General features: G+C 34.7%; 4 protein-coding genes across 4 annotated transcripts in view; 3 read left to right on the top strand and 1 right to left on the bottom strand.

The window, feature by feature from the left end:
- Positions 1–2,375: 2,375 nt before the first annotated feature.
- On the top strand, positions 2,376–6,871 carry LOC100266014 (probable hexosyltransferase MUCI70). The gene is made up of 6 exons (XM_002283643.4): positions 2,376–3,291; positions 4,111–4,328; positions 4,478–4,654; positions 4,739–4,894; positions 5,612–5,888; positions 6,462–6,871. The coding sequence occupies exons 1-6, from the start codon at positions 2,928–2,930 to the stop codon at positions 6,710–6,712; spliced, it is 1,443 nt and encodes a 480-aa protein (XP_002283679.2). The 5' UTR covers positions 2,376–2,927; the 3' UTR covers positions 6,713–6,871.
- Positions 6,872–8,072: 1,201 nt separating this feature from the next.
- On the top strand, positions 8,073–8,606 carry LOC100852474 (dirigent protein 6). Its single transcript, XM_010666334.2, has one exon. The coding sequence runs from the start codon at positions 8,073–8,075 to the stop codon at positions 8,604–8,606; it is 534 nt and encodes a 177-aa protein (XP_010664636.1).
- A 406-nt stretch (positions 8,607–9,012) lies between these two features.
- LOC100260811 (oxygen-evolving enhancer protein 1, chloroplastic) lies at positions 9,013–10,638 on the bottom strand. The gene is made up of 2 exons (XM_002283663.4): positions 10,268–10,638; positions 9,013–10,052 (listed from the first exon to the last, which is right to left on the bottom strand). The coding sequence occupies exons 1-2, from the start codon at positions 10,505–10,507 to the stop codon at positions 9,297–9,299; spliced, it is 996 nt and encodes a 331-aa protein (XP_002283699.1). The 5' UTR covers positions 10,508–10,638; the 3' UTR covers positions 9,013–9,296.
- Positions 10,639–15,131: 4,493 nt separating this feature from the next.
- LOC100255739 (exocyst complex component SEC3A) overlaps positions 15,132–23,437 on the top strand; it is a 48,060-nt gene continuing 39,754 nt past the window's right edge. Inside the window, exons 1-5 of the mRNA XM_002283668.4 lie at positions 15,132–15,703; positions 16,845–16,915; positions 18,891–18,971; positions 19,189–19,256; positions 22,409–22,511. Of these exons, the coding sequence (XP_002283704.1) occupies positions 15,529–15,703; positions 16,845–16,915; positions 18,891–18,971; positions 19,189–19,256; positions 22,409–22,511 (498 nt within the window). The 5' untranslated portion in view covers positions 15,132–15,528. The remainder of the gene's footprint in view (positions 15,704–16,844; positions 16,916–18,890; positions 18,972–19,188; positions 19,257–22,408; positions 22,512–23,437) is intronic.

Below are 23,437 nucleotides of genomic sequence, written 5' to 3'. Positions count from 1 at the left end.
AAAGATATGCACAGATATGAAAATAATGGATATTGGGGTCGTTTTGAGGTTCTGTTTTGAAGTTTTCTTGTTGGGTATGGTCAAGGGGAATCCTCTTGTCATGGGGTTTTGGTTCGATTGAAGAGAGATATAGTGGTGGGTTTTTGGATTCTTTCGAGGGATTTACCTGAGTGAGATGAAAGGTTATTAGTGTGTCGTGGATGCTTGCTTTATACATATCCAATATCGGTGAGTGGTTGATTGAGAAAAGATCGATGGATAAGAAGAAGGCGACGAAGAAAGCGGCAAAGGAAGTTTCGTTAGGAGCAACAGCAGAGGATGAAACCACCCATCAACAGCCTCTGACTCCCAGGAAAAGGGGTAGGCCTCGCAAGATTGTCGACAAGGTCGGGAGTGAAGAAGCGCCGGAGGTTAGGGAGTATGAATCAAAGAAAGTGAAAAGCAGCGAGGAAATAGAACAGAAAGAGGAGGTCAAGGAAGAGGAAGCGTGTGATGAAGTAGGAGAAGGAGACTTGTCCAAGGTTAAGCCATCAGGAAGCAGAGCAAGGCGTAAAAGCAAGCCCCGAAGGAGCTGCTGAACCCAAACCCCAATTGCTTTCTTCTTTAACACTACATCTTCCGAGTAAATCACAATCACAATACCAACAATATTCTCTTTCCTGGCCTTTTCATCTATTTCCCTAATCCAAGCATTTTGTCGTTCCCCTGTATAAACTCTAGACATAAAAATGGGATTTACCCTAACTCTGCCTAATTTCTTCCTTCATCCCGAAAACATTTTCTGTACAAGAAAAACAAATTTTGCCATGGGTGACTAGTCATATATTTTCTGAAATATAGATAGCTATTGCTCTCTGTCTTCCTGCCATCTGCCTCTTCTTCCTTCTTTTTTTTCCTCCTTTCCTCTAGGGTTTGTTGATGGGAAAACAAACTGCCAGTGATGGGGTAATGGTGTGGTGCATTGGAAGCCGAATCCCATGTTAATTTGACAGCTCCATGCTATGTAATCTGGAATTCATTGCTTCTTCTCTCTTCGTTCCCAATACTTCTAGTAAAGAAAAAATGGTGTGTTGTTGTTTAATTGCATTATTAATGTTCTTATTCTTGAAAATTTTAATAAAAAATACATTTGTCAAATGGATATAGTAATTTTTAAAGGTGTCTGTCTTTTCCGCGGTCTGAAGTCTAAATTACTTTGGATTGCTACTTGCTACTGTCTGCAACAGAGATGGCTGAGGGCGCTAAATTTATATTATATAATTACATATATTATAAGGGGATAAATATAAAATCCTTATCTTTATATACTACCACCATGTGAACTACTTTTTGGTGAAAATAAAATTAACATAGGGAAGATTGCTTCTTACATGGTTTTTGGTAAAAATTAACATTTATTATTTAATAATTTAAATTGATTTTTTAAGTTAAATTATTGATTTAAAATTTATTATTTAATTTTTATAAAATTATTTGATAAAATTAATTTTAAATCATCAAATTAACATATTGATTATCTTAAATTATAATTAAGATAAAGGAGATCAAGTAATAATAGAAAGACCGTAGTAATAAAATAGATTATGGAGATAATAAAAATAAATATAATTAAAAAAATAAAATAAATATACGAATTTAAAATTTAATTAATTATATTATTTTTATTTTAAATCATATTATTAAACATACTTATTTTATTATTAATTTATTAAATTGATTTACCAAACGCTAACTCCTTAGTTAGTTTTGGACTATATTTAGAATTGCTCTCAACCGTTTTTGTAATCATAAATCCTATTATATTTATTGAGATGTATTAACTTTATATACCATTTCATGATAAATAAAATATTTTATTGTAAATCATGATTTTGAAATTCTTGAATAATGGAATAAACAATCCTAGTCATCATTTCTATATCTAATTTATTGATCAGCTCATCAAAAGCTAATCAAGTTTATTTTAATTTTTCTTGTATTTAGTGTATTTTAAATTGAGGTTTTTTTTATTTATTTTTAAGAAAGTGTTTATATATATATATATATATAAAATTTTCAAATGCTTTCAAGTAAAAAAAATAGTGCTTTAGGCCACATCATTAATGGCCTTAATTTGAGTCAGCCTTGACCACCGTCGTAATTTTAAATGAACGATGTTGTGATTATAAAAATTTTCTAAATCTAAATTTAAATAAAAAAAAATTTAGGTATATAAATTTAATAATTTTAAATAATTAAAAAAATGTCATTATAGTTTTTTTTTTTCAAAACTTACTGTTGGTAACAATGATGATTTTTTTTTTTTAATAAATTTAAATTAGAAAATATTTTTTTTTTCTTAGCATAAATCAAGAACGAAAAGACTTCCTAAAAAGAAAACTTATAATAATGACTTAACCATCTAGAATAAAAATTGAACCCTCTCTCTATTTTTCCCCTTATCTATTTCAGACACGATAAGATTTGAATTTTTCTGATTCACGGAACTGAGGAATGAAAATAGGTGTTTCATATTTTTATTCTCACTCAAACAAATCAGAAGTTTCTTAAGATCAGAGCCTTCAGACCCGTATATCCAGTATTTGGGGGGAGAAAATCAACCATGAAATAAAAAGAGAGATTAATTTTCAGTTCTTAAATTTTGGGGGAGAGGGAGTTTCCAGATCTAAATCCGCTTGCATTTGTCTTTGGGGAAGCCCTTGCGAGGTAGAGTAATGGTGGTGGTAATTTGGGGTGGGCTTGGATCATCGTCCCCATGAAATGCGAATTCAGTGTGATCCGCAACAAGGGGCAGTAGTTTAGGCAGCAAAGCATCTCCCCAGTTTAATTCATGGTTGCTACCTCCCCTACAACCTCACCATTTTGTCCTATTTCTCCCACACCGACATTCTTCGTCTGCAAAACCCTAGTTTGAAACCCTTGTTTTGATGTCATCCTCGATGTTCAACGGCAACAGCATTTCCATTTCAGTGTCCGATGACGACTCCGACGAAGTCGGTAAGATGAGGGTCCGAGTCCGAAGAAAGCGCAAGAAACCAGGCTTACGAATTAAGAACGACTTGATCGGGCGGATTGTCAGGAAGCTTTTGAAATGGTGGATGGTCTTGCTCTTCCTTCCTGCGGCTGGTTTGCTGCTTTTCGAGGCCTCCAGCATCGGGCGAAAACCCGCCTTGGTAATTGATTCCCAGCTCTCTACGGCCAAGAAGCCGAGTTTCCCTTTAGAGAGGGAACCCAATTCCAATTTGAATCGCCTCGATCCCACTACTCGGGTTATTGGTGGTGTCAGACAACGTAAGTTTCTTTCCCAATCTGTCCATGGATTTCTGTTGCTTCCTTTGGTTAGTGATGAACAGGTTAATTACTCATAACCTAGGGCTATAATATGGCTATTTTTGCATGATTTAACGAAGAAAATTTTAAATAGTCTGTTCCTACTTACAATCCCTTTTATTTAATGGTCCATTGGTATTTGTCTGATAAGCAGTGCAATAGTTTCTAGTAGCTTATATATGTTCTTTATCGACTCAAGTTTCACAAGATTTTCAGAGTTCTTAGCTGTTAATGGATGTGCTGGTTTGTGTTTGTGGCGAAGAAAAAAGGAAAACACCATTAATGTTTTAGTTGGTATTGGATTCTAATGTTTATAATAGTTAACTCTAGGTTAGGCTTGGTTCTTCAAAATGACCTATATCAATTATTCATATTTGGTTGTGATGGTAAAGAGAAAAGAAAAGAAATATGGTGGTAATTAGGGGGAAATTTGCTCATTTTGAAATAGTTGTTGAAAAAAAAATGAGGAAAGTTGGGAGAAAAGTTGAAGAGAAGATTTATTGGTGTTAAGTTGTTTGTTTGTTTTTTTTATTAGGTGGAAACAGTAGAGGGAATTAAAATGCTGAAAACAGTTTAAGAAAGAAACTCTTTAAATTTTTTTTTTCTGCATTAAAAGATGTCTTTAATCTATTCTGTGGTTGCATATTTGTTGCAACTATTTATTGTCAAAATTGAAAATTGTTGCATTGTTGATAAGGAATTTGTTGAACATTTTCTGATTTGACATGTTATGGTCCTTAAAGCAGTACATTAACAAGACCCCTTCATGGATTGCATCAGGTTGTTTGAAGATCCTACCTCCTGAAGAACTTCAGCATCTAGATATTCCTGCAGTTGAAGAACCAACTAATCTTGTTAAAAAAGTGGTGTACATATCACAGAATGATTTAACTTATGTAGCGGGTAACAGTACCCTGCCTGAGCAGCACACAGAACCCTCAAGATTTAATATGTTTACAGGATACCAAACTCTTGATCAGCGAGAGGAAAGTTTTAAGGTTGAGTACTGTATCTTGATGTCTTTAACATTGTTTAGGAAAATGTATAAGCATTATCTTTAGACTTAGAAATGCAACTTAGGTTCTGCCAAAGTCTGTTGCTTAGCCTATTTTGTTTCTTGGTTATTCTACATGTATGAATGTTGCAGGCAAACGAAACTGCTCTGGTGCATTGTGGTTTCTACAGTGAAAATGGAGGATTTAAGATTTCTGATGAGGATAGAACTTACATGCAAACTTGTAAAGTTGTGGTGTCTACTTGTGCATTTGGTGGTGGGGATGATCTTTACCAACCTATTGGAATGTCAGAGACATCATTGCAAAAGGTTATCATCTAGGAAAAGAAATTCTGTTTTTTGTTGCATACATTAGCTTGAATATTGTATGCTTAAAGCATTAAATTCATGCAGGTTTGCTATGTGGCATTCTGGGACGAAATCACTCGTATGACACAGGAATTACAGGGGAACAGAATTGGTGAGAACCATTTTATTGGGATATGGCGCATTGTGGTTGTAAGAGATCTACCTTTCACCGACCAGCGGTTGAATGGTAAAATCCCAAAGGTAGATTATTTAATTTGGTCTCCACATATTCACTTTGCGTCATTCATTTTATCCCTAGCATTAGCATGTGCTCCATTTTGTTATGCACACATTTCACACATATTTGATTACAAGAAAGTTCCAAAAAAAAATGTTCGCAATGGAGAAAATGAGCTATTATTTGTAATTTCCATTAGTTTCTCATTATTAATGTTTTCTTGGTCCATTGTTTGGATTGAGGCTGACCTTTCTGCCCACTCGTCTTATAATTTCTACTGTCTTCCCACCTAGAGAAATTCAGTACCCCCAGATTTGTGAGTTTATGACTCAAATTTGAACTTAATGCGCCCCAATCCCCATTTTTTGCTACATTGGTATGCCAGTCCCATGTCATACTGGTTCATCTGTGTGTTGCTTTTAACTACACTCGACCACCCACCAGAAGGATCTTAAGTATGCCCTAGGTTCCAATTTGAATATTGTCTGCATGTAGACATTGTCAATCTCACTGGAGGCATCCATTGTCTGTCATTCTATGAAGCTCTATGCCCTGTAGGGTTGTCAAAAAACTTTTTCTCCCTTGTGCCATTTCACACCAGCCATTTTCGGGTAGGGAAGATTTCTTACTAAGATTTTTTATTTTATCGTTTGTATACAAATCCTGCCCCCTCTCAAAAGCTATTTTATTTTTATTTGAGCTTCTTTATGGAATGCTGTATTGATTTCTTTTGTTGTCAGATGTTAGGTCATCGACTTTTTCCTCAGGCAAGGTATTCTATTTGGGTAGACTCAAAGTCCCAATTCCGCAGGGACCCTTTAGGTGTATTGGAAGCTCTTCTTTGGCGTCCAAATTCTGTACTTGCTATTTCAGAACATGGAGCACGTAGTAGTGTCTATGATGAGGCAAAGGCTGTTGTCAAGAAACACAAAGCCACACCAGAAGAAGTTGAAGTACAGTTGATGCAGTATCGTCATGATGGCTTGCCTGAGGACAAGAGATTTAATGGAAAGAAAGGCATGCTTCAATTCTCTCTTCTCGTTCTGATGGCAGCATATATGAATTTCTAACAATAAGAATGATAATGAAAATTGCAGAAAACCTATAAATAAATAGTGATAATGAAAAATGCAGAAGTAATTGATGTCTTAATTGATCCATTCCTTTTTTTTTTAATCCCTGGTGTGCAAATTGATCTATTGTCATTTCTCATGCATCAGATAAACAAAAAAAATTTTGTTCTTGTTTTAGGAACAAATATTTAACCTACCTATATTTGCTTTGAAAGATCTATACTGCTCTAGGGTTTTGTAGGTCTAGTTTTTCTCGAGGAAGGATGCTATCTTTAAGTAGTTTTATCTTCTAAAATTTGTTCTGTCCTGTAAGTTTACAATTTTCTGTCCTCTGATCTCTGTCTTTCCATCATGATTATTTTCTGTCCTCAGTCTCCTTGCCCAATTTTCTGTGTATGACCATTGATTTGATGGGAAAATTGAAGTGAGTGGAAACTTCTTGCTTTCATGACATTGTGTTAAAAATTTGACAATTTCTTATGGATGTGCTTAATCATTAAAATATTGGCCTATGCAGCTCTCTCTGAAGCTTCTGTAATAGTGAGGGAACATACACCATTGTCTAACCTATTCATGTGCCTCTGGTTCAATGAGGTGGTTCGTTTCACTTCCCGTGATCAGCTGAGCTTCCCATACACTCTCTGGCGGTTGAAAGTGCTCAAGAACATCAATATATTCCCTGTTTGCACTCGTAAAGATCTTGTTAATAGTATGGGCCACATCCGCAAGGCTAAACCTTTAATAACTTCCCATGGTGCTCTGGTATAGCTTACACTTGAACTATTCGAACTTAGGCAGCAATCATTCATTAATTCATCTGTTGTTAAAAGGCTTTAGCGAGTTTGGTTGGGTCTGATGAGATAGGCCTCTTGTAATTGCATTTTATTTTTATTTTTTTTATAAATATATGGCTAGATTGTTTATTTATTTGTGGTCTGCAAAGTTCAGGAAAAAAAGGAGTGTATAAATACGTATTAATCCTTCAGAGGGATCGGTTGTCATCAAATTTATTGCTCAATTGTCCTGTAGTGGCCCTGTATCTGATGAATTGGTTAACAGGTGTTAGTCTTCTCCCTTTCTTCCTTGGAGTTGGTAGTTGATAAAACTAGATGCTGCAATGCACCAAGTGGTTCATTTCAATTTGGACATTGATCCTATTCCATTAATTACAACAATAAAAAAAAAATGAAAGCAAAAAACTCATGTCATGATGAAATGAGGCTCTGTTTTAAAACTGATTCTATTGGAGTGTTTATCAGAAGGATAAGATGGATGTGGGACTTGGGGGGTTAAGGCACAGGAGTGGTCAGTTTTCATATTTTTGGAAATCTAAAAAACTGATTTAGTGTTTACTGGTTTCGAAATCTAAAAAATTAATTGCTGGGGCTTAACTATGGATCCAGTCAAACTGATAGTGCAACCCTAACAGGATTTCGTGAAGGGTATGATAGATGGTATTTTCTTTCATAACAATGCACAGGAGATTTGCAGGCCTACCCCCTGCTTTTCTCGCTTTCTCTACTCTGCCCTTTTTAATTGTTCCAAGTTTAAACTGTTCCCTTGTTCTCTCTGACTTAATAGTTTTTAACGGTTTTCACTTTGTTAGTGGAAGAGTTGTTTTGCAGCAGCTCATGAGACCATTGGATTAACAATTGAAGGAAGCTAGTGGAGCACGCCAACCTAATCAATGTTTATTGAAAAGGTGTTGCACTGCATCAGCTTAGCTAGTCTTAAGAAACCCAGGATGGTTGGACATGACTCATGAGATATAGTTAGTGGGTAGGGTCCAGTGTTCCACTACGTGGATTCAGTGTTTTAGGCAGTAGGGTTTCCTTGCCTACTCCTTGCCTCCTTACCTCCTTGGGCGACTTATGTATTGTTGGCTTCTTGCGAAAAGTGAAAAGCAGCCTTCCATTAAAAATCATGGCCAATAAACCTGATTAGATAGAAGTATGAGGAATGAGAAACCACCTACTCGATTATATGATGAGAATTGATATTGGTTTAGGTTATGAGTTACCATGGTGGATTAAGTGACCAAAACATCTCAAGTTTAAGAGCATTTTATGGGTAATGTTTTTGAAGTGATTGCCCAATCAAATTGAACATGTCAAAATTTTGAGAGTGCATGATGCTTCCGAGGATCATATTTTGCACTGCCGTCTCTTTGGCTGTTCTAACAGTGGTTCTGTTGGCGCTATTTTCACCCGTAGCTCACAGAAAGCCATCAAAACACCACACAAGGCCTTGGCTGGCACTGTCCTTGTACATTCAGCAACCTCTGATTCCAACCCATCAAAGGCGTCCGGTTTTGCAATCAGATTCTGGAGCTTTCATCTTCCATAGAACACTCACAAAGGGACCTGAAAACACTTCCATGGTTGTTGGGCAAGCGCAAGGCTTTATACTTCCTGTCAAACACTTTGAACATTCAGCATTCAACATTATTTATCTCACCTTTGATACACCAGAGTATTCGGGTAGCCTCAGTGTCCAAGCAAAGCATTTAAGCCACAAGGACAGACAAGAACTCACTGTGGTAGGAGGAACAGGTTCTTTCGCCTTTGCTCGTGGTCTTGCTGCTTTTGCAGAGGCAGCCCAGCAGTCACCAGATGCGGATGCCACTTACCGCATAAAGCTGCAACTGAGATTCCCTAATTGATCTCTCAGCCAATTCCAAGATGAAGAGAAGGTCTAGTTGGAATAGTTCCTTCTTTCCTTTCATTTTGATTATTATACGTGGCACAATGATTTACACGGGAGAAAAATATCAACTGTAAGTTTTTGAGAGTGAAGAGCAAGAGGTAATTAGATAAGTAATAGTGTCAAGCTTTAAAAATCCAAATCCACTTATGTTAGTTAGATGGAGACTCTGAACCCAAAGGCCCCTGCTTCTTGCTCTTGGAGGTGCTCTATGGTTTTGTATCAATGCATTTGCGTTTTTTTTTTTCCTTCGTATATGTTTTCAAGAACCAATATCCATGTTTGTGTTCCCTAAGAATTATTTTCTGCTAGAGGCCAGCCATAAGCATGAGCTCATTCCCACAAACACACAAAGTTGCTGGATGTGTGATAATCCAACTAAAAGATTTCCATTGTTGCCTCTCAGTATGAAGGCTTAAATAGAAATTAACTAAGCAATGGATGTAATAGAACCATTTAGCAAAACCTGATTTCCGAACAACAATTATAGCCTTCAAAATGGAGGTTTGCCCAGAGATGCATTGGCGTGTAAGAGTAACGAACATTTAACAATTCAACTATGTGGAGTATGGCAGAGATATGAAGCAGGACGAGTCAATTTCAAAGGGGAGGGCAAAGCAGTGTGCAATCTATACACTTCAAATTCCTTCTACTCAAGCTGGGCGTACCAGACCCCTTGGATTTTCACATCCTTGGGAACCTTAGCCCCCAAATCAGTATCAGAAGGCTGTATACTCTCAAACACTCCAATCACTTCTCCACTCTCCGGCTTGCTTTTGGTTATGCTTAATGTGATCTTCCCGGTGGAAGATGATGCGTCCTTTATATTCTCCCTTTTTAGCTCCTCCTCGTCTCCTCTTCCTCCGGCCGGCAAGGCCACGGCATTGTCATAACCGGTCGACCCACCTCTGCCCTTTGGGTCCAAGAAAGATGAGCCCCGATACGAGGGGACCAAGAATTCTCCACCAAAATTCTCCGGCTTACCCGATGCCACTAACTGTTTGATGGTGAATAGAAATGGGACACGCTCGCCACCGGGAAGCTGGACAGTGACGGCGGCGTAGTCGATGCCGTCTTTCTCAATGAATTTGACGGTTCTGTCAGAGGACACCTCGAAGGGACCTTCGATCTCGTCGAGGGTGTAGGTCAAGCGAGTCATTAGCTTGGTGTTTTGGAACTCAGCTGGGGCGTTCTTGCTGACGCCTTCGGCTTTTACAGTGAATGAAGTGGGCTCTAAGCAGAACTTCTTCATGTTGTAACTGCCTGTTTTGAAGGCAAAGGAATCCACGCCTCCATCGATGGTGGGGCACTGGTTTGCAGTTCCGGTTCCTTTCACTTCCATGTATGTCTTGCTTTGGATTTCGTCATATGTTAGCCGCTTCGGAACTCCCTCAGCACCTGCTCCCTGTTAATTATCCATGTACGCATTGCCAAATTACACACATGCTAATACAAATGTAATTTTTGGAAGGAAAACTCTAATTCTGGTTAATTCCCATGAGTTGGGTGATGGCCAGTGGCCATCTACAAGAAAACCAGTTCAAACGTCCGACAGGATAAACGCCGACCTTTTGGATAAAAAATGAAAAACAATTAGAAACGTGAGCTCAGCAGCCATACCGAGACAAGGAAGGCGGAGGTGGCGAGAGCGAAGCCGGCAATCTTGGCGGCATCGGCGCACTTTTGAGCCAAATCCTTGACATGAGTTTGGAGGGAGCAAGTGAGTCTGGCCCCGGCTGGGTCGTATCCAAAAGCCTTGCAAACGCTCGGAGAAGATTTCAGCTGCAGGCCTGTCTTAGCTGGCAAGCCGGCCTTAGTCGGCTGCCTCAGCGTCGCCGCTACATGAAGGGACGCTGCCATATTTCTTTTCCCTTCTCTTCCCTCCTACAAATGAGAGGTTTGTGGGTGAGTTGAGTGGAATGGCTGTGTCTTGTATGGAATGCCCCACTCGTGAGTTGCATATGGGATAAGAAATTGGATAAGGTGTAATCTTATTGGTCCATTCCCTACTCAATATGTGCCAATAAAAACATACCATTGCCTAGATTCATGGCGTCCATCTTAAGATTTCTCGGACCCACATATTTCTATTAAGCATCGTGGACCATTCATATTTTTCAGATTTTTTGGTGCAAGTGTAAGTATGTTGGGGTCTGCGCTACCAACGGGTGGACAACCTCTCATGGCATACCTAGTGAACTTTAATTTAATAATGATTCTTAAATGGTTCACTTAAAATTAATTATTAAGATTATTTAATAAAATTAATTATTTTTAATAAATTTAACTAATATTTATCTTTGTTAATTTAATTAATAAATTTATTTTAAAATAATTATATTAAAAGTGTTGATAGATCGGAGGATTGACCGCGTCCATCAACTCCTCTTGTGTTCGTCGTGAGCGCTTAGGTGAATGCACTATAAGGTTAGGGTATGCACCTTTCCTACAAGCAATTGCTTTTAGGAGAGTTGATAGCGCCTGAGGTCCTACAAGTGGTATCAAAGCCGGGGTCACGGGTTCGAACCCCAAGGGTGTCACTGGGGGAGATTGTTGGTAGATCGGAGGGTTGGCTGCGTCCATCAACTGCCTTTGTGGGCGCTTGGGTGAATGCACTATAAGGTTAGGGTATACGCAATTCCTACAAGCAATTGCTTTTAGGAGAGTTGGTAGCGTCTGAGGTCCTACAAAAAGCATCATACACATGGGAAATATCTATAAAATATTTTTTTATTGGTAGCGTCTGAGGTCCTACAAAAAGCATCATACACATGGGAAATATCTATAAAATATTTATTATAAAAAAATAAGGTATAGACGTAAAAAGAAACTCTTAGTTAATGTGAACAAGTAGGATAAAAGAAATTTAAGATTTATAATTAATTAATTATTTTAATGTAATATTTAAAAATTATTTTTACCTGGATTAAGTTATTTTATTAAATATATTTCATTTAATTAATAATTTAAATTAATTTATTAAGTTATATTAATTCAAATTAAATTTATTTACCAAACCCCATCTTTATAGGTCGTATTTTCATCTATACTTTTTCAAACATTTTTTCCCTCTCACATGCATATGCATAGATGAATAACATCTTATTGTTTAATGCGATGACACATTCATGCCCCACTGTATCATTAAAAGTGTGATTGTTTACTTTGAATTTACACAATCTGAAAAATTTTGAAATTAAAAAGGTATTTCGTTATCCGCAATATTGCATGCATTGTAACTAGAGATGGGGATCGAGTGGAATGGGCTAGCGAAATGCACGAAATGGAGTTGTATTAGCATTCAATATTGATCAAATTTTAAAATCCCATGCCTAGCAACCTTGCACTTGTTCATTAGATTAGCATTGCATCTAGAAGACTTGTCAAGCATGCATGTTAGAGATAGTAAGATTAAACTAATCATGTGGCTAGCCATTTTTCAAATCCTAAACCAAATCCTTACTCATTTATGATGACCCACTACCATATAGTATTATGAACTTTTTTTTCTTTATTTGATATGGGATTTCACAATTACCATTCTCTTATTTGATGTAGGATATTACAACTAAAATGTTATCACAACTTTAAAACACGTCTATAAGATCAAGAAGAACTCATACATGTAAAATATTGTCAACTTTTTTCTCTTATCTGATGTATGATATCATATATTTAACAAAAAAATATTTCTTTGTTCTATGGTTAAAGACATCCGATTAGCACCCAGCTATTGTAAAGCATGACATTGGCATGTGTTGGAATAGCTTGGACTTGAATGCTAAAATTCTAATGATGAAAAGCTTAAAGTTTACCTATGAACATAAAGAAATGATAACATTGATACTCCTCAAAAAATACAATGCATGAGGATACTTATGAATATATACATATCATGCTATTAAGAGCAAAATTAAGGATTTATAGGCTTAGAATTTTCTTTAGGGCATAGTAGTCTCACTTATGGGAACTTAAGCGAGTTGACTATGACATAGCAAGGCATTGGCACACCTAAGGCACATTGAAGACCCTCCATAGACAAGTGTAAGGCATCTCAAGGGCTTTTACACATCCAACGATGCAGCAGTTTAAGTAAGACATATGACCTTGTCCACGGAGCCACGAGAGGATGATGCCACATTATTAGATGTGGGCTATGTTGCTAAAATGATATAGGATGTTGGTAATTTAGTACATGGGTTACTTGTGACCAATGCAAAACACATGGACCTTAAGCATAACCAAGGTCATGGGATCCTACACACACTTGATGAAATAAGCTATGACATTGAGTGAAGGGTTAACTTGATGAGAAGGGAATTGGTGGCTTAGTGAGACATGTTAATACATAGTTGCATGCATGTAGATTTAAAGAAGAGGAGCATGTAAGGCACAAACTAAGCTTCACTTATTGGGATATGTTTGGTTGAGGTAAGGGTAAGACATTATTTGGTTGACATGTGAAGCAACTACAAGAATAACTTATGCATCCAAGTGTGTGTATTTCGATGGGGCAACTTGATGTTAGTGGAAAACATTCATAAATAAATATGAGCACGAGTGACTATAAATATACGTAAGTTACTTTATAGCACCAGAGGGGGAATACTAAGGCATGTGGAACATTTAATAGCACCTCTAGAAATGCTAAGAACTTTATAAAATTGTAAAAAGACATGTAGAACCTAGGTTGGATCTCCAAGCCATGAAAATTGCTTGTAATTATTGGTTAGCTTTTGAATTGTATCATATATTAGAAAGTGTATCAAATTCTTAATTAGTATAAATTCATTTTTGTAAAAAATATTGTATAAAGTATTTTCTAAGTTAATTTATTATTGTGATATCATATTTCCTCATAGAATAAGGAAAGTTATTTATAATATTTTTATAAATATTTTAGGTCATGGAGAGAAAAATCTATAAGATGGAGATAGACTCTTAAAGATTATAAGATATTTCAAGAACTCAATAGTTATATTTGGTTGTCATTTGTAATATTCTTTTATGGTATAGTGTAATGATTCTATTTCATCCATGAATGTAAACATAGTTGGTTGAACCACATTAAAACTCTATGTACTTTTGTGTAAATTGTTCTATCTTCGTGTTATTGAATTAACATTGTTTGTATTAAAACTTTTATTGGCACAACAATAGATGTTATTATGTATGTAGAGAGGTGACCGAGCTTGATATTTGTGATTATTGTAATATTTTATAAGCTTGGTGTTTTTGTATTTGTGAAAGGAAAAATAAGTAGGAAAGTTTTTTTTTTTTTTTTTTTTAATTTCTTGTATGCTTTGCGTTTTGTATTTGTCATGAAAGAAAAAATAATAATAAGGAAGAGTTTTCTTATATGTTTCGTGTTAGTGTGTATTGATATGTTTTGTGTTAGTGTGTATTGATATGTTGCTTGTATGAATTACATGTATATAAATCGATTAAGATGGGTTTTAATGTTGTCCCACTAACAACGTATTATTTGTGAATTTTGTGTATCACTTGATCTAACTTCTAAGATAACTTTTCTACCTCAAATTTGAATGCATAATTTATAAATGATAATAATGATATTATAAGAGTTTTATTAAAAGTTGTCATTGAGTTAACAAAATAAGGGGAAATTTTTTAATTTTCTTTTTTTTTTATAAATAATTTTCATTTCTATATTTTATTTTCTTAAAAATGTATTTAATTAAGAATTTGAAAATAATTTTTAAAAGTACAATTTGCAAAATCATGCTTATTAGTGATTTTTTACTCTAAAATAATAAAAATTTATTTATTCATTAGTTTTTTATTTAAAATTTTTTCCATGTTCATTTCCTCTAGGATGAGTTTTGAAAGAAATATAAATAGGTTTTAAAAAATGATTTTTTTTTCTCTAATCAAGGTTGAATATTATTTTGTCTTATAGATATAATTAAATAAGAAATTTTAATTTAAAATTTTTCTATTTTTAAAACATAGAGAATAAGGAATTATTTTTTTTATAAATTTTCATAATATTTAGTTATTTATAAAATCTCTAAAAAATTTAAATGAAAAAAATAAATGGGAAGAGATTATATATGTATCAAACTTTATATTTCTTACATCTTTTTCCATTCTCATCACATATTTTTCCTTTTTCTTTTTGGTTATGTTTGGTTCCATAAAATATTAGGAAAAAAAAATGTTGAGGAAAATAATTTTTTCATATTTGGTTTTTTTATAAAAAAATATGAAAGAAAGTTAAATACAATTAAAATTATTAAGAGATTTGTATATTTTTAAATTATTTAATCTTGATATAAATTAATTAAATGAATAAAAAAAATTTGAAATAATATATAAAAATAATTTATTTATTTTAAATCTATTTTTTATTTTCCTTCATTTTTCTTATTTTCAACTAAAAAAATCATAATTCAAGTAAATACATGCAATGATTAGATGGATGAATCTGTAATTTCTCTTAAATGGGAAAACAGTGTAACACAATGGTACGGGAAATGCCTACACTGGCCGTGTGGGAATAACCGAATGAACATATATAAATTATAATTGGGTTCGGTGGGGATTGATTGAAGTGATCCGTTCCCGACCCGCCCGTTGCCATCCCTTCTCTCTGACACCTCCTACCTCAAAAGGTAGGCATTGCATCCTTGGGGCAGCAAGAATCGCGTAGATTGAATTAAGGTAGAACTCCAAAGATCAGAGTGTATCTAAATTGAAGAGCTACTTCATTTGGGAGAAGTTACTAATTCGATTTCACCACCCCTGAATCTTGAGAGTACAAATCCATATTTAATTTAAGGAGCAGAGCACCGACTCGTCTCGTATCGAGGATCACATTGACGTTTCGGGGCTGATTGTGTAAGAGCGGAGACACAGTAATGGCGAAATCCAGCGCTGATGACGAGGAGCTTAGGCGAGCTTGCGAGGCGGCCATCGAGGGCACCAAGCAGAAGATCGTCATGTCGATCCGTGTTGCCAAGAGCCGCGGGATCTGGGGCAAATCTGGCAAATTAGGTCGCAATATGGCCAAACCTAGGGTTCTTGCACTGTCAAGTATGTAATTGTTCATTTTCAATTCTTGCTCAACAATTCAATCACAGGAAAACTCATTTATTTATTTATTAAATATGATTCTGTTAGCTTTGTTTGAAAGCTAAAGATGAACTGAGCTTCCAGGGGAGAATTCATAATCGATGAGTTGATGTGCTTTTTGATCGCCAAACCCTAATGCGTTATTTTTATTGGAACTTTTATGTATTGCAAGTTAGAGATCTTTTGGAGTGATTATGTCATCTGACAAACAACAATACATAGATAATCGAATGTAAGTTGAAAAAATGGTGTTGATTGTAGATAAGTAGAACTATTGTTGCCAACATCAAATAGGCAGAAATTGATGCCTGAAATAGCAATATTTCAAGATTAAAGGGAATGCAAATTCAATGGTTTCACTTTTAGGAAGAATGGTGCTACAAAGAGTCTTGTGATATTAGGAATTTGATTACTTATAAGTTATAAGGCCTTAAGGTGCAGAAATTCTGATGACATTCACTCCCTAGTTTGTCCTTACTTGACAAAATTGAAGTTGGTTTTATCAAAGATTTCATAGTTTAGAGGTTGTAATTTTTGAGATGCATGAGAAAGCTCATCTATGCCTTCACATAAGGCCATTTGCAGGACTTTGAAAAGTATGCTAGAGTCATGATGGTTACATAATTGTGTAGAACTATTGTACTTTGGTTAATAGGTCTGATGCTGGAGAATGGATAATTCTAATATCATCTAATACTGGTTTTTAAATAGAAATTGATTGTTTTGATTCTTATAAGAGGAATATTCAGGTTCATCAGGTTACTTTTCAAGGGGGGTTTTATCCATGTATATTACCTCAATTGTAAATATTCTCAGGTCACAATATACAAATATGTCACTCAAAAGTTTTGATATCACCAATGAAGACCTTTCCCTGTTGTTTGCTCTAAGATGCGATATGATATACTTCCATAAATTTTGTTCCCCTCCACTGATGCTAATATTCTCATAATAAATGTAAAAATACTTTTAAGTTATGACATTAAATATGATGATGATGGTGATTTTTTTTTCTTTTAATTTACAACACTGTAGAATAATTCCTATGATGGCTTTGATACGTGCATTTGTTTGTCATGATCCATGCCTGTGGTTTATGCAGCAAAAGCAAAGGCTCAGCGTACTAAAGCTTTTCTTCGTGTCTTAAAATATTCTACTGGAGGAGTTCTTGAGGTATTTCTTTGATTTCTTTTGTCATATTTAGTCAAAGAATAACAAGTTTCAGCTGCCTTGGGTCTTTAAATAAAGCTTCATTTAGTGATGGTCACCTGTCATCTATTGTAAGGTATGAGTGCTCTTGCAGTCAGCCTGTCTATCGTCCTCAGACTTACCAGAAAATCCTAGTAGCCTAATGATATGTGTTCTGGAACAGAATCCAAACCATGGTACATTTTATGATTTTTTAAAAAAAAAACTAAATTAGTGCTCGTTTAGATTCACTTCTTGTTTTTTAAAGAGGAAAAATGGTAATAACTTCTATATAAAATTTAGTAATTCTTATATAAAAAGTATGTATTTATCTTATGTCTTTAAAAATCATTTTAAAATTTTTTACAATTTAAGGTTGGAAAATCTTTTTAATACCTCAATTTTTTTAAACAGATTTTAAAAGTCATTATCTTTTCAAGGCAATTCTCAAAGAGTTTTTGTATTTTATATAAAAGTTGCTATCATTTTTGTTTTTAAAAATAGAAAACAAGAGGTGTATCTAAACAATACCTCAGCAGTCCAATTTTTGTTTTGTTTTGTTTTTTTTCTCTTATTCTTACTGTTTGTGAGGTGAAACATCAAGAAAAGAAGTACATATGAAGGAGTAAGAGAGAGCTCCCAAAACTTAATACATTTTACAAATACCCAAAGAGAGGGTAGTTACTTACAAAAGTTTCTTGAGAGAAGCATCATGATTTGCCAATTGATGTGCTCCAGATATTCCTACCTCTCAGATATTCAAAAGTAATTTGGGAACTAATGCCAATGGAGTGATGTAGAAAAATTTATGTTTGTTGAAGATATCAGATTCTCTAAATCGTAAGCTGGTTAAAAAGAGAAATGCCCTTGCAGATGGAACTGACTTGTCATGCTTCTGCCATGTGATGTGATTTTTATAATTGTATCCCTACCATACCTTGGTTTTATGTGTCTCTACTGCATTGTACTTCTCATTTTGCATATTAAACAATATATGATCCAGGTAACATAGGTCCTGTTTGATTCTTTGTTAGTCTTGCTATCATGATTTATGCCCTTATAAGTTATAACCAGGACAGAATATCTAGCCTTACCTTAGTTTTGCTATGGATTTGGGCATTATAAATTCAATCCAGGCTGAGGCTTAGTTAGTTTTTCTATATATATTTATTAATATTAGTTGTTGCTCCTATTAATTGATTAATTTATTTAGTTGATTGGTGCGGGTTGCACTAGTTTTTTTTTTTTTTTTTTTTTCTATGGGCAAAACGAGAATATATATTAATAGCACTTGACAAAGGGCGCATCAAAGTGCACATGATGTATATAAAATACACAGGTAAACAAAAAGAAAAGAGCCAACAAAAAACAACCTCTCTCTCCTTAGTTGGAACTCAATCAATCTACAAAGACTATCATGGTCATATAAGTATAATTTATGTACTTTCAAACCCAATTAAAAAAGATATGCATAAAGGAGGATTTGATTGCTAGTTCTTATTGGGCTCCACCAGTTCCTCTTAGGGCGGCGTTCAGCCTGTTGTTCCTGGCTCTAAGGGTGTGTCAAACTCAGTCAGTGTAATTTGCACTTTACAGTGCTGGCTTTATCCAGCAAGTGCTTTTAGATTTGTATCTATGTCTGGGTAGTAGGATTAACTAGGAGCTAGTGTTCATCTCCCATGTAAAAGATTCCAGCACCGTACATATCCCATCATTACCAATTAAATCAGAAAATGGTTTAGACCTTCAGCTGAAATGATACATTTGAAAACTTAAAATTTGATTTACTACAATATAGAAAGGAACAAAATAAGAAGGAAACATTCTTAATAAGCCAGAAAAGAAAAGAAGTGAAAAGCATGCTCAAAGATATATATGCTATTAATTTTCCTTGAGGTTATGACTGCTTGAAAATTATGTTTTTGCCTGATAGTTTCATAAAAAACATTTGAATGTGCAGCCTGCTAAATTGTACAAGTTAAAGCATCTCTCCAAGGTGGAAGTTATAGCTAATGATCCCAGTGGGTGTACGTTTATGCTGGTAATGCTGCATTTTCCATGTATCTATAGAAAAACACTGCATACCATATAGGTTCTGATGGTTTAAACACTGCTTGATGGCATCCAAAATAAGGAGAAAAGGTTTTCTAGCTCTTGGGCAAAATGAATTCAATTTTTCCTGTTGAGGCTCTAAACTTAGATTTGTGGTTTCTCCATCATATTCTTTTACCCTTTGCTGTTGATTGAATGTCATATAGGGATTTGATAATCTCAGAAGCCAGAGTGTCGCTCCACCTCAGTGGACAATGCGCAATATTGATGACAGGTACCAACATAGCTGTTGATTTGTAAAACATATCATGTATCACTTTTCTATTTTTTTTTTGTATTGTATATTATAAGTTTTTTTATATAGTGGAAAATAAATAGAAAAATATATATACATATACGTATTTATTGAAAGCACGAAGTATAAGGTAATATATAACCAATTTCATGAAAGATAGTAGGATTTAAAGAGTTAAATTATATCATATCATATGAAAACATCAAATATTAGAGTTTTGAAAAGTCCAATTAAGATAATATGAGTTAATATATAGGGTCATACTGTCATAAAAAAATTCACAAAATAAACTTTTTTTAATTTTAGATATGATTTTTAGTTCAATTTTTAGATATAATTTTTAGTTCCGAATTCAAACTAGGCATGTTTATATATATATATATATATATATATATATATATTAATAGATAATTTATTAATAGAACAAGGCCTAACAAAAAAAAGGGGCACATCAATGTACACAAGTGGTTACAAATAGCTCCAAAAAATGGTAGAAAACACGTGAACAAGATGGCCCACAAGGAGACCTATCTATTCACATTTAAGGCTATCTAAAAAGTTCAACATTGTGATGATCTCCATTCCATTGCATCCTAAGACACTCTAACAAGAATTTCAAAAAGGTCTCCTTCACTTCAACCCAAAATTGCTAAAATAAGATTCCATAACTTTTTTGTCCTATCACAATTGATTAGGATGTGATTTTTTGTTCCTTTACTATCTTTGCAAATACTACATCTATTCATTATCGTCTCCTTTTCTCATGGTTATATTTATGGTTAGAATCTTTCTCCATAGTACTTCTTGAACATTGAAAAAAAAAGAGGAAATGGTTCTCACAAGGCCATGGCCTAGACACTATTGCTTCTTCAAGGATGCCAATCCTTTTTGGAAGAATTCATTCTCCACCATCTCCCCTACAGGAACCATTTATTTTTTATTATTTATTTATTATGTGTTATCTCTAAAATTCCAACTTTTATTGTTCATCAGCATATCCTCCCCATGGAAAAGCAATCCAAAAAAAGATAAAACTAATATATAAAATAAAATTTTTTACTCACTAATCATCACTATTCTCAATGTTAACATTCAAATAAAAAATTCTCTAATACTTGTTGTAAGGATAAGCTTACTTAAAATTGTTTTTTTGAATAGAAACAATTGTCTTTGTTTATCTTAAAAAGATAAGTAAAAGAAGGATAAACAATCCTTTAAGGATGTACAAAAAGTTTATAAAGTAACTAAGTGTCAAGCCCCACTAAGGGAAATAAATACAAAGTAAAGATATATAACACGCTCAACGGGGAAGAAAGTTTCCCAAAAAGGAGGGTAAATGCATAACTCATTTTTTTGGCTAATTGGTTTGCGACTTGGTTGACTGAATGGGAAATCCAAAAGAGGGAGCGACCTAGTTCATTGACAACATCTAAGATTTGTTACATCCAATCGTCAAACTTCCATGAACTTTTTTCCTTATTAATGACCCAAGATATAACAACAGCAGAATCTCCCTATAGTTAGCATGGAAAGGCTTAAAGTTTTTGCCTGCAACAAATGCCTACTTAGAGAAAACTCTCAACACTGTACCAAAGTGATCTCTAATCATGTCTTCGATATACCATCTAACCAGAGTTATTAAAGGAACATTCATCGAAGTTTAACTATTGGAAGGGGGGACTAATCGATCACAACTTTATTCCACGACTTGTTTGAGAAGTAGACACATTTCCTATCCAAAATTAAAAGAAATAAAGAAATATTTGTAAATGGCTTGGTGACTGGGGTCTAAATGGAAGAGAAAAAGTAAATTAAGCCCCACATGGCACCCACAATCTCCATTTATCCTCGAAAATCCTTGCATTCCTCCCCAACCATATAAACCATGTTAAGGATAATATGACCACTTGTCACAAAATCTTCCATTTTGGAAGGCTTGCAAAGCCCAAAAGGATATACCCATCATTTCTGCTATGCCTCTAAGAGGAATCCAATCAAGATTGGCTAGGTGAAGCAATCTTTGCCAAAGTGCTAGTAAGAAAGAGATGATTGACCGTTTCACCACTCTTCACACATATAACACAATGATTCAACTTGAGAGCTTTATAAAACCTCCTCAGTTGAAGTGTGTCATTGGTATTAACCTTCTTATTAGTCACAAGCCAAATAAAAGTCTTAACATTGGGTTGAGCAAAAAGGTGAAGATAGGAGATGAAAGGGTAATTGAAAGAGCTTTGTAAAATGAGCTAATATTGAAAAGCCGTGAAGATGTTAATGAGCAAATCCTTTCATTTGTAAAGGAGGGTAATAAGTACACATGACCCAGGGAAGAGGGGAATCTAGTCAATTCTTCTATCACCGAATCAAAGAGGTATCGATGAAAGTTGAAATTCCAAGATAGACTATTGATTAACAACAAACAAAACAAGCATATTCCTTGTCCTTATGACTTGGAACTAATGATAACTTTACTTAACTTTAGCTTGTCAAGGTGATCTAGTTGGTTAGGGTGAATGCTAGGATATGTGAGGTTTTTGGGTTCAAATCCTGCCATTGGTTAAATACCCTAGTTTGCCTGGTGCTAGTTGTTGCGGGCGTGGTCAGCACCTTGAGATTTGGGACCCCATGGAGAGTCCTAAGGGCTTGGCCATGGGAGGTTACTCAGTTATTAAAAAAAACAAAAATTACTTAACTTTCAACATGACATTTGAAAAAAAGAAAATAACTTTCATGTAGGGTTATTTTACCCTTCTCTCTCATTTTCATGATCAATTTGGAACCTTAACCATATATTTTAAACAATTAATGTGATAATTCTTTTAATTTTCTTTTTTAAACTATGAAAAATAGTTGAAAGTGTTTGTGTATTGTATTATGTGTTAAATATGTATCATTAGATATGCTCAAGATAAGATACAAATTGTGATATATATCAATTTCCATAAAATGAAGCGTGTTGCTGTGTATTATAAGTTTTAACTATTATGGATATGAATATGGGAAATATTACACAACTAAATATGTTGTATTTGATTTATATATATATATTTTGATAGATAAAAAGGAATATATATTTGTTTTTCAGTTATTGCTCTATTTTTTTTATTTTCTTGTTATTATTTTTCTTGTAGGAATCGCCTGCTACTTTGCATCTTAAATATCTGCAAAGATGTGTTGGGTCGTCTTCCCAAAGTTGTTGGTATTGATGTTGTAGAGATGGCTCTTTGGGCTAAGGTGCATATGATCTACTGAAATCTTCTACTTTGAAATTTATGATATGCTTTTCGATCTCAATATGCCACATACCAGTGATATTTTTTAATTTCCTATACTTAAATTAGTGTTACTTGTTGGTATTGCCTTTATGAATGAATATTTTCATAAACAGTCAGCACTCTCATTGCTATGATGAATAAATTTGTTTTTGATAAAAAAAGAAAAAGAAAACTTCCTTGCAACTATTATTAGTGGAAATGGGAAAATAAAAGGGCCTATTAGGCCATATAAATCAGTTAAAATGCTGAAATTCGCTTAGTAGAGATTGCTTTTAATTGTGGAAGGATTTGAAAGGGCTTGAGTTCTCTGATTCTGGCATTCCATAACAAAAAGTCAAGAGCTCCTTTGTCCTCAGTAGTGATATGATAATAGATCTGTCCTTTTTTGAAGATTCCAGTACTACAGGATTAAACCAAACATAGCCACAGAATTCTGGCCTGACGCCTTATAACTGTAATATGCTCCTCCACTCCAGGTCCGTCTTCTTCCTCCGGGTTTGGTCTGGGGGGTGGGATCTCTTCTTCTTCTACTTCTCTTTCTCTTGAGGGTGGGTCTGAGCTCTTGGGTGTTGAGTGCATTGAGGAGGGTACGCAGGGGGTGTGCAGGAAGCTCATTGTCTCTTCACATTTCGAGGATGAGGGTTCTTTAAAAATGGTCCTTCAAGATGGCAGTGTAGTAGACCCCTCTATTTCAGGTTGTGGAAATTTAGGGGAAGGCCTTTAGTCTTCAGTCTGGTGGTTTTGAAGGTCCAGAGTGTGGGAAGGATCTTTCAGTTGAATGGTCAAAGAGCAGGTCGGCTGTGTTCAGTAAGTTCTTGGGTTTGCCAACTGAGGGTTTTGAGAAGGAAATGACAGCCTTGTTAAGGAAAATGAAGGCAAGGAAGA

This window comes from Vitis vinifera, chromosome 18, assembly GCF_030704535.1.
Source record: "Vitis vinifera cultivar Pinot Noir 40024 chromosome 18, ASM3070453v1".
NCBI lineage: Eukaryota > Viridiplantae > Streptophyta > Magnoliopsida > Vitales > Vitaceae > Vitis > Vitis vinifera.
This window is presented reverse-complemented; position numbering and strand designations above follow the sequence as displayed.

What these genes read in the sequence shown, in the direction of transcription:
- LOC100266014 (XM_002283643.4), top strand. Translation starts at nt 2,928, where the DNA reads ATGTCATCCTCGATGTTCAACGGCAACAGCATTTCCATTTCAGTGTCC. An exon ending in AGCGAGAGGAAAGTTTTAAG is followed by an intron (nt 4,329 to 4,477) that starts GTTGAGTACTGT and finishes TGAATGTTGCAG; the next exon opens with GCAAACGAAACTGCTCTGGT. An exon ending in CAGAGACATCATTGCAAAAG is followed by an intron (nt 4,655 to 4,738) that starts GTTATCATCTAG and finishes AAATTCATGCAG; the next exon opens with GTTTGCTATGTGGCATTCTG.
- LOC100852474 (XM_010666334.2), top strand. Translation starts at nt 8,073, where the DNA reads ATGATGCTTCCGAGGATCATATTTTGCACTGCCGTCTCTTTGGCTGTT.
- LOC100260811 (XM_002283663.4), bottom strand. Translation starts at nt 10,507, where the DNA reads ATGGCAGCGTCCCTTCATGTAGCGGCGACGCTGAGGCAGCCGACTAAG. An exon ending in CCTCCGCCTTCCTTGTCTCG is followed by an intron (nt 10,053 to 10,267) that starts GTATGGCTGCTG and finishes GATAATTAACAG; the next exon opens with GGAGCAGGTGCTGAGGGAGT.